Source organism: Pan troglodytes, chromosome 1, assembly GCF_028858775.2.
Source record: "Pan troglodytes isolate AG18354 chromosome 1, NHGRI_mPanTro3-v2.0_pri, whole genome shotgun sequence".
Taxonomy (NCBI): domain Eukaryota; kingdom Metazoa; phylum Chordata; class Mammalia; order Primates; family Hominidae; genus Pan; species Pan troglodytes.
In genome coordinates, this window is record NC_072398.2 from 225,852,933 (window position 1) to 225,865,947 (window position 13,015).

General features: G+C 56.3%; 1 protein-coding gene across 7 annotated transcripts in view; it reads left to right on the forward strand.

Annotated features, from left to right (window-relative positions):
* Positions 1 to 13,015, forward strand: part of CHD5 (chromodomain helicase DNA binding protein 5) — a 79,703-nt gene that overhangs the window by 28,838 nt on the left and 37,850 nt on the right. For 6 of the 7 annotated variants that reach the window (XR_010148419.1, XR_010148421.1, XM_063787016.1 and 3 more), the window contains exons 7-15: positions 906 to 1,029; positions 2,666 to 2,832; positions 3,003 to 3,227; positions 5,207 to 5,413; positions 5,655 to 5,866; positions 7,926 to 8,057; positions 8,150 to 8,258; positions 9,475 to 9,666; positions 9,752 to 9,952. Coding sequence is in view for 5 of the 7 variants with exons in the window: in XM_063787016.1 (XP_063643086.1) it covers positions 906 to 1,029; positions 2,666 to 2,832; positions 3,003 to 3,227; positions 5,207 to 5,413; positions 5,655 to 5,866; positions 7,926 to 8,057; positions 8,150 to 8,258; positions 9,475 to 9,666; positions 9,752 to 9,952 (1,569 nt within the window). In the remaining 2 variants the exon portion in view is untranslated. The remainder of the gene's footprint in view (positions 1 to 905; positions 1,030 to 2,665; positions 2,833 to 3,002; positions 3,228 to 5,206; positions 5,414 to 5,654; positions 5,867 to 7,925; positions 8,058 to 8,149; positions 8,259 to 9,474; positions 9,667 to 9,751; positions 9,953 to 13,015) is intronic. The other variant, XM_054662072.2, reaches the window with a different exon arrangement.

Genomic DNA, 13,015 nt, shown 5'->3' on the forward strand with positions numbered 1-13,015 from the left:
TGGCTGCCCAGCACCCAGGTCTGCTCTCGGGGGGAGTAGTTGGGTGGGGGCTGGACCCTAGAGAAGTGGTATGTGGGCAGGATCAGGCTGGCTGGAGCCCCAGTTACCTCCTCCTGTCCTCAGGGCCAGCTCTGGGCCCAGGCTCAGACGCTAAGCCCAGGTCTTACTCAGCCTTGGGGCCCCCCTTTCTCTGTGAGTGTGAGGAACATTCGCCCTCCTCACCCCCACAGGTAGCTGCCTCCCTTACCTCACCCCAGCCCTGCAGTGGGGTGGAGTTGGAAGCTCTTTCCCTGCACCATGGCAGGAGCCAGTGTTAGGTCTGGATGGGAGCATGGAGAGAAGGTGTGGCCCGCCCTGGAGCTGACAGTCCAGTTCAGCTTAGCAGATATTTGTTGAGCACATACTGTGTACCAGGCCCGCTGCTCAGCCACAGTGGGCCGTGGTCCTGTAGCACTCGTCACCTGGCAGGCATGTTTGCTGGTGGAGAGCCCATGATGTACCAGTCAGACAGGACAGGCCAGACCTGGCACACAGGCAGCCACAGTAGGTCCAGTAAAGGAGAGATCTGGGAAGACTTCTTGGAGGAGGTGTCCCTAGGGCTGCCCCTTGAAGGATGTTTAGGAGTTTGGCAGGATGGAGGGCAAGGCCTGGGAAGCTGTTCAGAGGTGGAAATTGTGGGAAGTGTCTGAGGCTGGAGAGCAGGGCTCTGGGTAGGCGGTGGGACATCAGGCTGGACAGATAGGCTGTAATGTGAGGTTTTCAGCTGTGTGGAGAGCTGAGGTGAATCACAGAGAGCACTGTGTCTCCAGAGCCTCTTCTGTGCTTTGTCCCACCCCACACTGCCTGGGCCAGCGAAGCCTTCTGGGTGAAGCCCTGGGATCACAGGACCCTGTCTTTCCCTGCAGAGTGAAGAAGATGAGAGGGAGGAGTCGGACTTCGACAGCGCCAGCATCCACAGTGCCTCCGTGCGCTCCGAATGCTCTGCAGCCCTGGGCAAGAAGAGCAAGAGGAGGCGCAAGAAGAAGAGGAGTATGACTCCCCTTCCAGAGAGTTCTTGGCCTGCTGGGTGGATGTAGTGGGGCACGAGTAGGACTCCCCATCTGGACGGTTCTCGGCCTGCCGGGTGGATGTGCGGGGCATGGAACCTCCCCGTGGGAAGCAGGGGGAGGGCATCCTCATGTCTCAGCCAGGTGGGGCCCCTGTGTTTCCCACACGGCCCTGGTTTCTACTGTCTGGGGAGGGGCATCCTGTCCCAGTAAGGAAAGAACAAGGAACCTATGGTGGGAGCTACCCCAGGGCATTTGCATTAGCAGTGTGGTGACTGGAGAGGGAAGTGCTTCATCCCATCGCCATCCTCCCTTCAGTCACCCCCCACCCACTTAACACCCATCTGTCCCCTCACCTTCCTTCCCATCCCTCCTTCTCCCTTCTTCCCTCAGTCCCTTCTTTTTATCCATCCATCCTTCATCCATCCATCATCCATCCATTTGTCCATCCATCTGTCAGCTGTCCATCCACCATCCATCCATCCATCCATTCATCCGTCCTTTTGTCCATCCATCCATCCATCCATCCGTCCGTCCATCCATCCATCCATCCCATCATCCATCCATCCACTTGTCCATCCATCCATCCATCCATCCATTCATCCATCCATCCTTTTGTCCATCCATCCATCTGTCCATCCATTCATCCATCCATCCATCCATCCCATCCATCCATCCACTTGTCCATTCATCCATCATCCATTTGTCCATCCATCCATCATCCATCCATCCATTGTCCATCCGTTATCCATTCATTTGTCCATCCATTATCCATTCATTGGTTCATCCATCCATCCATCTACCACTCTGTCCATCCATCATCCATTTGTCCATCCATCATCCATTTGTCCACCCATCCATCCATTTGTTCATTCATCTATCCATCCTTTTGTCCATCTATCCATCCATTTGTCCATCTATGCATCCATCCTTCCATTTGTCCATCCATTACTCATCCATTTGCCCATCCATCCATCCATCCATCCATCCATTTGTCCATCCATCCATCATCCATTCATTTGTCCATCCATTCATCCATCCATTTGGTTTATCCATATATCCATCCATTCTTTTGTCCATTCATCCATCTATACATCCATCTATCCATCCACTTGTCTATCCATCCACTTGTCTATCCATCCATCCATCCATCATCCATCCATTTGTCCATTCATCATCCATCCATCCATTTGTCCATTCATCATCCATCCATCCTTCCATCCACCTATCCATCCATCCATTTGTCCATCCATCCATCCATCAGTCCACCCATTTCCATTTGTCCATCCATTTGTCCATTCATCATCCATCCATCCATCCATCCATTTGTCCATCCATTCATCTATTCATCCATTTGTCTATCCATCCATCATCCATTTATCCATTCATCTTTCTACCCATCCACCCACTCTCCTACCCTTCCTTCCTTCTTTCCTTTTATCCATCTTCTATCTCCTCACCCTTTTACCACCTCAACCATCAGTCTATTCACCCACCCACCTTTCCATCCGCCCTCTATTAGACATCTACTCTGTGCCTGTCTGGCCTGGGGTGATGCAGTTGGTTGTGTGCTGGGAGTGTGGATGAGGCCTTCCATGACTGCCTCTCCCCTACCCTAGTTGATGATGGTGACGGCTATGAGACAGACCACCAGGATTACTGTGAGGTGTGCCAGCAGGGTGGGGAGATCATCCTGTGCGACACCTGCCCGAGGGCCTACCATCTCGTGTGCCTGGACCCAGAGCTGGAGAAGGCTCCCGAGGGCAAGTGGAGCTGCCCCCACTGTGTAAGCCTTGGCAGAGCCCCGGGCTGGGGGCGGGGCCACGCCTGGCTCCCCCACCCCTGTGCCCTCATTTGGGGGCAGAATGCGGGGAGATGCTGTAGGGGAGGGAGGGAGTCGGGCCTGGTGGAGCGGGGACCCCGCCCAGGGTGCCTCCACGTGGCCTCCTCCCCCAGGAGAAGGAGGGGATCCAGTGGGAGCCGAAGGACGACGACGATGAAGAGGAGGAGGGCGGCTGCGAGGAGGAGGAGGAGGACGACCACATGGAGTTCTGCCGCGTGTGCAAGGACGGGGGCGAGCTGCTCTGCTGCGACGCCTGCCCCTCCTCCTACCACCTGCATTGCCTCAACCCGCCGCTGCCCGAGATCCCAAACGGTGAATGGCTCTGCCCGCGCTGTACTGTGAGTGTTCCGCCCGCCCCGCGCCGGACGCCCCGCCCCACCCCAGGAACAGGCCCCGCCCCCAGGGGAAGGCCTGCCCTCCTCAAAAGGCCCCGCCCCTGCCGGCTCCTGCCCCGCCTCGGTAGCCGATCCCGCAAAGCTTCGCCCGCGCTGCTCGAGGCCGCGTCCACAATAACTTCCTCGCGCCCTTCTCCGCGTCTGACTCCCCTAGAGACGGGAGGCATGAGTGTTAGGGAAAGGCAGACAGGTGTGGTGATCATGCCAACACCGCGACCACTGTTCAGTGACCACGTGCTCTGCAAGGGCTCCACATCCATCATAGTGTCCTTTAACATTACTGAGTATTCTGGCACCAGGCATGTTACTCCCTTTTTAGATGAGAAAACTGATGCTCAGGGAAGCAGAGTGACCTGCCTAAGGCCACACAAGGGCAGAACTATCCACTCAAATTCAGGTTCCTGGAGCCACCCCAGACCTGGCTCCTGTTCCAAGGCTGGGGATAGGGAGAGGGCAGGAGGTTTCTAGGGCAGGAGGCTCCTAGGGCGGGAGCCTCAGTTTCTACAGGAAGAGGGGCATCCCCCATCCGTCACCCCCCAATCACAGTAGACATCGGAAGGCCCCTTGCTCTGAGCGTCTGTCCTGCCCCCCGTGGTGCCAGATCCCCCACCCCTCAGGTCCTGGGCTGTGCCGCCTTTAGCCCTGGGCCGTCCTGTGTGCATTGTGTGTGTGTATGTGTGTGCGTGCATCCGTGCGCATACTTGTCTGTGTCTGTGTAGGGGCCAGGGGAGGACCCTTTTGAGGGGTGCAGCCTTCTTTACTTTCCTAGGATTGATGGAAGGCCCTGGGGATGCGAGGGGGGCAGGAGTGGGGTTCCTCTCAGCTTCTTCCCTGAGGGGTTGGGATGGGGGTAGGAGGGTCCATGGCCTGGGTAGGAAGGGTCCCCTCTTCCACTCCCCCAAGAGCCAGTGGAGGAGCCTCTCCTGCCTCCCATGTCCTCCTCCTCCTCCTCTGCCTCTCGGCCTTTGCTGTCACCAAGGCCAAAGGAAGGCTGGCTGTGTGGTGTACCTTGCACCTCCAGAATGCCTTCAGGTGTGATGTGGCACCACAAATCTGGTAGGTGGAGGAAGGGGTGGGCCATTTTACAGATGGGAAAGCAGGCTCTGGAGGCTTGGACGAGTTTCTGAGGACAGGTAGTAGCAAAGCTGGGACCTGCTATCCCCACCAGAGCTGTCTCCCTGAATCAGTCACCCCCGACCCTGTCCAGTCAGACAGCACCGCCTCCTTGGAGGGCCAAGGCTGCTCCCACCCATCTCAGGGCCCGAGTGGTGTGGTTTGTGGCTGTTGTATTTCTTGCCTTTGCCAGCCAGCAGCTCCCTGTCACCCTAGCATCTGTCAGGGCCCCTGCAGTGTGTCTGTGGGCTGCCAGAGATGGGGCCTCATTGTCCCAGCCTAGATGCACGGTGCCTGGGTGCAGCCCTGCCCCGGGTGAGGGATGGTGGATGGGGCTGCCGTGTCCCTGGGCTCCAGCACGGGGCTCATGCTCCCTGAGTATTGGGGATCACACAGTGATGTGACCTCTTTTCAGGGGGCAATGGGAAGACCTAAGGTAGGGGAAGTCCAGAATCTCATGTTCTGCTCCCTGCTCTGCTGTCCCTTGCCGAGTGGGCCTCAGTTTCCCCCTCTGTCCTATGCACGTGGCAGTCTCACCTACGCTGGCTCAGATATTCTGGGTGCCGATAAGTTCACCATTGAGTGAAAGGGCCACGTGGTCTCACAGACCCCCACTGCCCATCTCCTGTGTGCCTGACCCATGCGGCTCCTGGGGACGGGGTGGATGTCATGGCGTCACCGTGGTACTGTTCTGACTTGGGGGCAGTGGCACTGATGGGAGGAGCCTGCATGGCAGCCTGCTGTCATGGGAGCCTCAGGGTGGGGCCCTGCAGCTGAGCCCCACCTTGGGGACCCTTCTCTGTCCACAGTGCCCCCCACTGAAGGGCAAAGTCCAGCGGATTCTACACTGGAGGTGGACGGAGCCCCCTGCCCCCTTCATGGTGGGGCTGCCGGGGCCTGACGTGGAGCCCAGCCTCCCTCCACCCAAGCCCCTGGAGGGCATCCCTGAGAGAGAGTTCTTTGTCAAGTGGGCAGGGCTGTCCTACTGGCACTGCTCCTGGGTGAAGGAGCTACAGGTGAGTGCCCGGGAGGGTGGCTGTGCTAAGGCCCGGGACCTGGTGAGCCCTGGACCCTCCTGGGCTGGCGGGAAGGGGCTGAAGCGCCTCTGACTGAGGGGTGCTGTTGGGAGTTGGGGTGGTGCTGAGCGGGAGGATTGTCCTGCCTGGGACCTGGGCTGGGGCTAGAGGAGCTGGGTAGGGAGAGGCAGGGGACCATGGCCCATCTCCCTTCTGTGACTTTGTGCCGCTCCATGAGCAGCTGGAGCTGTACCACACGGTGATGTATCGCAACTACCAAAGAAAGAACGACATGGATGAGCCGCCCCCCTTTGACTACGGCTCTGGGGATGAAGACGGCAAGAGCGAGAAGAGGAAGAACAAGGACCCCCTCTATGCCAAGATGGAGGAGCGCTTCTACCGCTATGGCATCAAGCCAGAGTGGATGATGATTCACCGAATCCTGAACCATAGGTGTGTGCCTGCAGGCGGCCACCCTGCCCATCGCTGGGGCCGGGCCACGTCAGCTTCTTTGCCCTGTAAAATGGGTGCAGCGCAGGGTGCCAGGGCCCTTGCTTTGGGGCTGCCGTGCAGAACCACATGTGGGCACAGCAGGGGCACAAGGAAGGGCCCAGGGTTCCCAGTGCTGGAGATCTGCCTGACCTGCTAGAGGGGCCGTCCCATGCATGCCGGCACACTCATGCATACGTGTTCACACCCCTGGGGCGTCGGGACCCTCATGCTGGGTTAGTGCTTGATACCAGCAAGAGGGTTCTGAGGATGAGGGACGCCCGAGGTGTGGGAGTATGTCCACATTTCCCTGCGTTTGTAACAGCAGCTGGCTGTACTGAGCACTGCCTACCCCGGGAGGGAGGCGTCTTACTTTCACCTCTGTTTTACTGATGTGAGAATAGGCACAGCAAGGTTAAGTCGCCAGAATCACACAGCCATGGGGTGGAGCTGGGATTTGAACCCCATGCTTTCTGACTGCAGGACCTGCTTTCTTAGCTACTGTTGTACCCCCCAGTGCCCCAGCAACAGCTCTTCCTGGAGCAGTCTGGCAGTTCCCTGGGATGCCTTAGCAATCAGAGGCTGCAGGAGGCTGGCACAAAGAGCCAGAGGCAGGAGGCCCGTGGGCTTTGGTTTTGATTTGGTGGGTGGTGGGAATGCCTGCTGATTCTTGAGTTGAGGTGCTTGAGAACTGGTGGTGGCTGACAGATGGGCCTTGGGGTGGGGCCCAGAGTACCTGCTGCCTGGTGGCAGCTTGGAGCTTGTGCTCCCCATCCCAGCTACCCCGTGGCCTCTGTTTTTGAGGGGCTTAGGATCGGTGGCCTCTGACACTCAGTGCTTCTGGCTTCAGGCAGCTGTTGGGTAGAGCAGAGGTTAAAAGCCTGAGCCAGATGTTCAGATTTCAATCCCGGTTGCCATCTGCTGAGCTTTGAGGCCCTTTTAGGGAACAGGCTGCTGCACGGGTGACAGGAGCTTGCCAGAGGCTGGCTGTGGGTGGTCTTCAGTAGGAGGGTCGCGGAATTTGAAAAACTGCCCCCTTCAACTATGGGACACCCCCCTTTTCCTCCCCAGGCCTCCCTGAGAATGACCTTCAAGGGTCAGTTCCTGTGGGAACCTGAGCCCGGCAATGAATTGGCCCATGGTTTTCTACCTTTACTAAATTACATGCTAAAAATATACATGGTAGTTTTTCTCTCTGCCCCAGAGTGGGGCAGGTGAATCTCCCCCAGATTTGTTCCCCCAATCTGCAAAACAATTAATTATGTATGGGAAAACAAACAAACATCGGTTGCCGTGGTAATTGGGGATCGGTCTTTCTCTTAACGGCCTCAGGCCCGCAGTAGCCGCTGCTCACCGGGTCTGTGTGCCGCCGCCTCGGCACTGCTGTGTGGGGTAGCCAAGCCCCGGCCCGGCCCTCCAGCACTCCTCTGGCCTGGTTGCCTTAGCCTGGGTGGGTGGGAGGCCCTAAGGAGCCTCCCGGTGGCCAGAATCAAGCTGTGTGCTGCTGGGCTTGGTCACTGGGTCTTTGTGTCCCCAGAAGAGACCACCTCACACGCAGGAATTGCATCCTTATCTACTTTGCAGAGATGACTCCTCACCCTACGTGGGCACTGCACAAGTCCTTTGCGTATTTTAAGTTAGAAAACTGAGTCCATTGGCAGGAAGGAGAACTTTCCAACTTAGAAATCCAGAACTCCTGTGAAAATCCAGACCCTGTGACAAATGGGATTCATCCCTGCCACAGAGGCTGCAAAGGATGCGGGAGGCTGGCTCATTGCTCCTCTGTTAGCTGGCCTCCGTGTCCCTCTCCAGCTCTGCCACATCCCCCTCTCATTCGCTGTGTGGCCCCAGGCAAGCCGCTGCACCTCCCTGGAGCTTCTGCCCTCGTCTCCTCCTCCTGGCTGGGCCCAGCATCCGAGGGGACCCTGGGTGTGAATGGCTCTGCATCCTGGGAGGTGCCCTTCATCAAACCCGTGCTGTGGCCACTGCTCTGAGCGACCCACATCTGTTCACTGTGTTGCAGCTTTGACAAGAAGGGGGATGTGCACTACCTGATCAAGTGGAAAGACCTGCCCTACGACCAGTGCACCTGGGAGATCGATGACATCGACATCCCCTACTACGACAACCTCAAGCAGGCCTACTGGGGCCACAGGTGGGTCGCAGGGATCCGGCTGCTAGGCACAGGCTGCCGGGACCTGCTCCTGGGCTGAGCCTTGCTCACCTGCCTCCAATGCCGTTTCCCAGGGAGCTGATGCTGGGAGAAGACACCAGGCTGCCCAAGAGGCTGCTCAAGAAGGGCAAGAAGCTGAGGGATGACAAGCAGGAGAAGCCGCCGGACACGCCCATTGTGGACGTGAGTGGGGAGGGTGGGGCAGCAGTGGGTGGGGTTGCCAGGGCCTGCCCACCTCAGACTTGAATGTGCAGGGGGTGTGTGTTCTCAAAAGGATGTTTCCTTGGGCCCTCATGGCTTATGCAGACAGTGTCATGCCCATGTAGGCTAGGACAGCTGGAAGGCCCCTCATAACACTGCAGCTGACATGCTACTTACACACCACTCACCTGGGAGGAGACCCAGGATGACTCATTCAGCAGAGCTCCCTGGGTGTCCACTAGCGCCTGGCCCTGGGTTGGCCCTGAGGAGACGAGGGCCAGTGAGCCCTGGGTAGCTGTTTCAGAAGACACACTGTCTTCTAGGGGCCCTTGGTGAGTATCCACAGAACACGGAGGGCCTGGCCTGGGACTATCAGGCGCCTGTCAGATGCTGGGGAAAGGCAGATGGGCCTGGTCCATTGGGAGGACTGCATGGGGCCAGTGACCTGGAGCAGGATCAAGAGGCAAATGGGCCGGGCATGGTGGCTCATGCCTGTAATCCCAGCACTGTGGGAGGCCGGGGTGGGAGGACCGCTTGAACCCAGAAGTTTGAGGCAACGTAGTGAGATCCCACCTCTACAAAAAATTAGCCAGGCACGGTGGTGTGCCTGTGGTCCCAGCTACTAGGGAGGCTGAGGTAGGAGAATCCCTTGAGCCCAGGAAATTGAGGCTGCAGTGAGCCATGATTGTGCCACTGCACTCCAGCCTGGGCAACAAAGACTCTGTCTCAAAAAAAAAAAAAAGTAAATGTCTGGATGCAGTGGAGGAGCCTGTTACTGGGGGCGTTGTGAATGCCCCAGATGGATGTTCGTTTTGTTGTTCATCCAAAAAGTGGTGAGTAAGTGACCACATGTCCCAGGCACTGTGTGGTACTCAAGAGGAGGCAGTGAACAGGACCAAGGTGGTGATGACAACCTGGGCTCAGAGTCAGAGAATTCAACAGTCGGGAAATTTCCCTGATAGGAGAAGTACAGGGCTGCCATGGGAGGACACTGTGGGAGCACTTCAGCCAGGCTGGGAGTCAGGGAGGGCTTCCTAGAGGAAGAGGTGTTCCATCCAAGAACTGGAGAAGAGTTAGGAAGACAGACAGGAGTGGGAAGAGTGTTCCAGGCAGAAGGAATTGCATGTGCAAAGGCCTGTAGTGTGGACTCTGGTGGCCCAGGATCAGGGGCGTGTCTGAACCGCTGCCTCCCCTGCAGCCCACGGTCAAGTTCGACAAGCAGCCATGGTACATCGACTCCACAGGCGGCACACTGCACCCGTACCAGCTGGAGGGCCTCAACTGGCTGCGCTTCTCTTGGGCCCAGGGCACTGACACCATCCTGGCCGATGAGATGGGTCTGGGCAAGACGGTGCAGACCATCGTGTTCCTTTACTCCCTCTACAAGGAGGTGGGCAGGCGGGGCAGGCGGCCAGGAGGGGTGGCTGGTCCTGGCCAAGGGCAGGTGGTCTCACGGCATTGGCCTCTCTCTCCAGGGCCACTCCAAAGGGCCCTACCTGGTTAGCGCGCCCCTCTCCACCATCATCAACTGGGAACGCGAGTTTGAGATGTGGGCGCCCGACTTCTACGTGGTCACCTACACGGGGGACAAGGAGAGCCGCTCGGTGATTCGGGAGAACGAGTTTTCCTTTGAGGACAACGCCATTCGGAGTGGGAAGAAGGTATTCCGTATGAAGGTGAGGGCTCGCTATCCTTGGAAGGACGGTAGGAAGGCCCCCGGTCTAGTTCAGGGACCACGGGTGCCGTGCACTCCTTTGGGGTCCCTCAGCCTGGGAGGGCTACCGAGGCCGGCAGGCTCTGAGGGGCTTGTCCTAGAGGCTGAGTTACAGCCATGTCAGTTTTCTGGGGCTCCTATAACAAAGTGTCACAAATGGAGTGGCTTCAAACAGCAGAAATGTATTCGGTCACAGTTCTGGAGGCTGGAGGTTGGAAATCAAGGTGAGGGCAGGGCCACGTGCCTCTGAAAGCCCCAGGGGAGAACCCTTCCTTCCTCCTTCCAGCCTCCTGGTGGCGGCAGGGGTTCACTGGCCTACAGCTGTCGCGTCAGTTTCTGCCTCTGTTAGCACATGGGGTTTTCCCGTTTGTGTCTGTTTCTCATCCTATAAACACATCATTCATGCTGGATGTAGGGCCTACCCTGATCCAATATGATCTCATCTTAGCTACTTATTTTATTTATTTATTTATTTATTTTTTTGAGACACTGTATCGCCCAGGCTGGAGTGCAGTGGGGCGATCTCGACTCACTGCAACCTCCCTGTCCTGGGCTCAAGTGGTTCTCCCACCTCAGCCTCGTGAGTAGCTGGGACTCCAGGAGTGCGCCATCATGGCCGGCTAATTTTGTATTTTTTGGTAGAGACGGGTTTCACCATGTCGGCCAGGCTGGTCTTGAGCTCGTGACCTCAAGTGATCTGCCCTTCTCAGCCTCCCAAAGTGCTGGGATTGCAGGAGTGAGCCACTGTGCCTGGCCCCAACTAATTATTATTATTATTATTAATTATTATTATTCTTTTTTTGAGACGGAGTCTCACTCTGTCGCCCAGGCTGGAGTGCAGTATGGCACGATCTCAGCTCACTGCAACCTCTGCCTCCCGGTTCAAGCAATTCCCATGCCTCAGCCTCCAGAGTCGCCGGGATTACAGGCACATGCCGCAATGCCCAGCGAATTTTTTGTATTTTGGTAGAGACAGGGTTTTACCATGTTGCCCAGGCTGGTCTCGAACTCCTAAGTTCAGGCGATCTGCCTGCCTTGGCCTCCCAAAGTGTTGGGATTCCAGGTGTGAGCCACCACGCTCAGCCTATTATTATTATTATTATTATTATTATTATTATTATTATTTTGAGACAGGGTCTCGCTCTGTCACCCAGGCTAGAGTGCAGTGATTGATCATAGCTCACTGCAGCCTTGACCTCCCGGGAGCTGGGACTACAGGTACACACCACGACACTCAGCTAAGTTCTAAATTTTTTGTAGAGATGGAGTCTCCATATGTTGCTCAGGCTGGTCTTGTACTTCTGGGCTCAAGTGATCCTCCTGCCTCAGCCTCCCAAAGCATGGGGATTATAGGCATTGAGCCACCATGCCCAGACAACTAATTATGTCTGCAAAGACCCTATTTCCAAAAGAGCCTCTGGGTGGACATGAATGTTGGGGGGACACTATTCAATGCAGTGCACCAGCTGTGTGACTTCTGGCAAGTCACGTGGCCTCTCTGGGTCTCAGTGTTTTCTCAGCAAAATGGGGTTAACAGACACACCCCACAGAGTCAAGTGAGTTAATAAGCATGAGGTCTCATGGTGCTGTGAACCCTGCAAGGTCTTGTTAAAGCACAGTCTCTGACCCAGCAGTGCTGGGGTGGGGCCCGAGCCTCTGCATTTCTTTTTCTTTTTCTTTTCTTTTTTTTTTTTTTTGAGATGGAGTCTCACTCTGTCGCCAGGCTGGAGTGCAGTGGTGCGATCTGGGCTCACTGCAACCTCTGCCTCCCAGGTTCAAGCGATTCTCCTGCCTCAGCCTCCCAAGTAGCTGGGACTACAGGCGCGTGCCACCACACTCAGCCGCTTTTTGTATGTTTAGCAGAGACTGGGTTTCACATGTTGGCCAGGATGGTCTCGATCTCTTGACCTCATGATCCGCCCACCTCGGCCTCTTAAAGTGCTGGGATTACAGGCTTGAGCCACCGCACCTGGCCTGAGCCTCTGCATTTCTAAACCCTCTCCACATTGAGGAATGAGGACTTGTAGCCATTGGCCCCTAGAAGATGTCAGTGCTACAGCCTTGGGGGCTGGTGGATCCTCCCACAGGCCCTCCGAGTCCCTCAGGGCGGCCTCCTCCACTGCCTCCTAGCAGCTGTGGCTCTTAGAGATGCTCGGAAACTGTTGAATGAGTGAATGAATCGATGATCCCACAGGTGACTTTGTAGATGGATGAGCCCCTGGATCATCAGACGCAAAAGAAACTCCCCTGAGCCACACTGGGACCCTGCCGTGTGCCAAGCACTTTGCTGATTTGGCTCTTCTATTTTATTGTTAAAAGTTGTGGTAAAATACACATAATGTAAAACTTACCATCTTAACCGTTTTTAAGAGTACAGTTCAGCTGGGCACAGTGGTGTGCACCTATAGTCCTAGCTACTTAGGGAGGCTGAGGCAGGAGGATTGCCTGAGCCCAGGAGTTCGAGGCTGTAGTGCGCCATGATTGTGTCTGTGAATAGCTGTTGTACTCTTGCCTGGGCAACATAGTGAGACTCTGTCTCTTTAAAAAAAAAAAAAAAACAGCCGGGCACGGTGGCTCACCCCTGTGATCCCAGCACTTTGGGAGGCCGAGGCGGGTAGGTCACCTGAGGTCAGGAGTTTGAGACCAGCCTGGCCAACACGGTGAAACCCTATCTCTGCTAAAAATACAAAAATTAGCCAGGCGTGGTGGTGGGTGCCTGTAATCCCAGCTATTCAGGAGGCTGAGGCAGGAGAATCGCTTGAACCTGGGAGGCAGAGGCTACAGTGAGCACCATTGCACTCCAGCCTGGGCAACAAGAGCTAAACTCTGTCTCAGAAAAACCAAAACAACAACAACAACAACAAAACAACAACAAAACAGTTTAGTAGTGTTAAGTACATTCACATTGGTATGCAACCAGTCTGCAGAACTCTTTTCATCTTGCAAAGTGGAAACTGTCCCCATTAAACATGAACATCCCCACCACCTCGAGCCCCTGGCAGCCACCCGTCTACTGTCTGTCTCC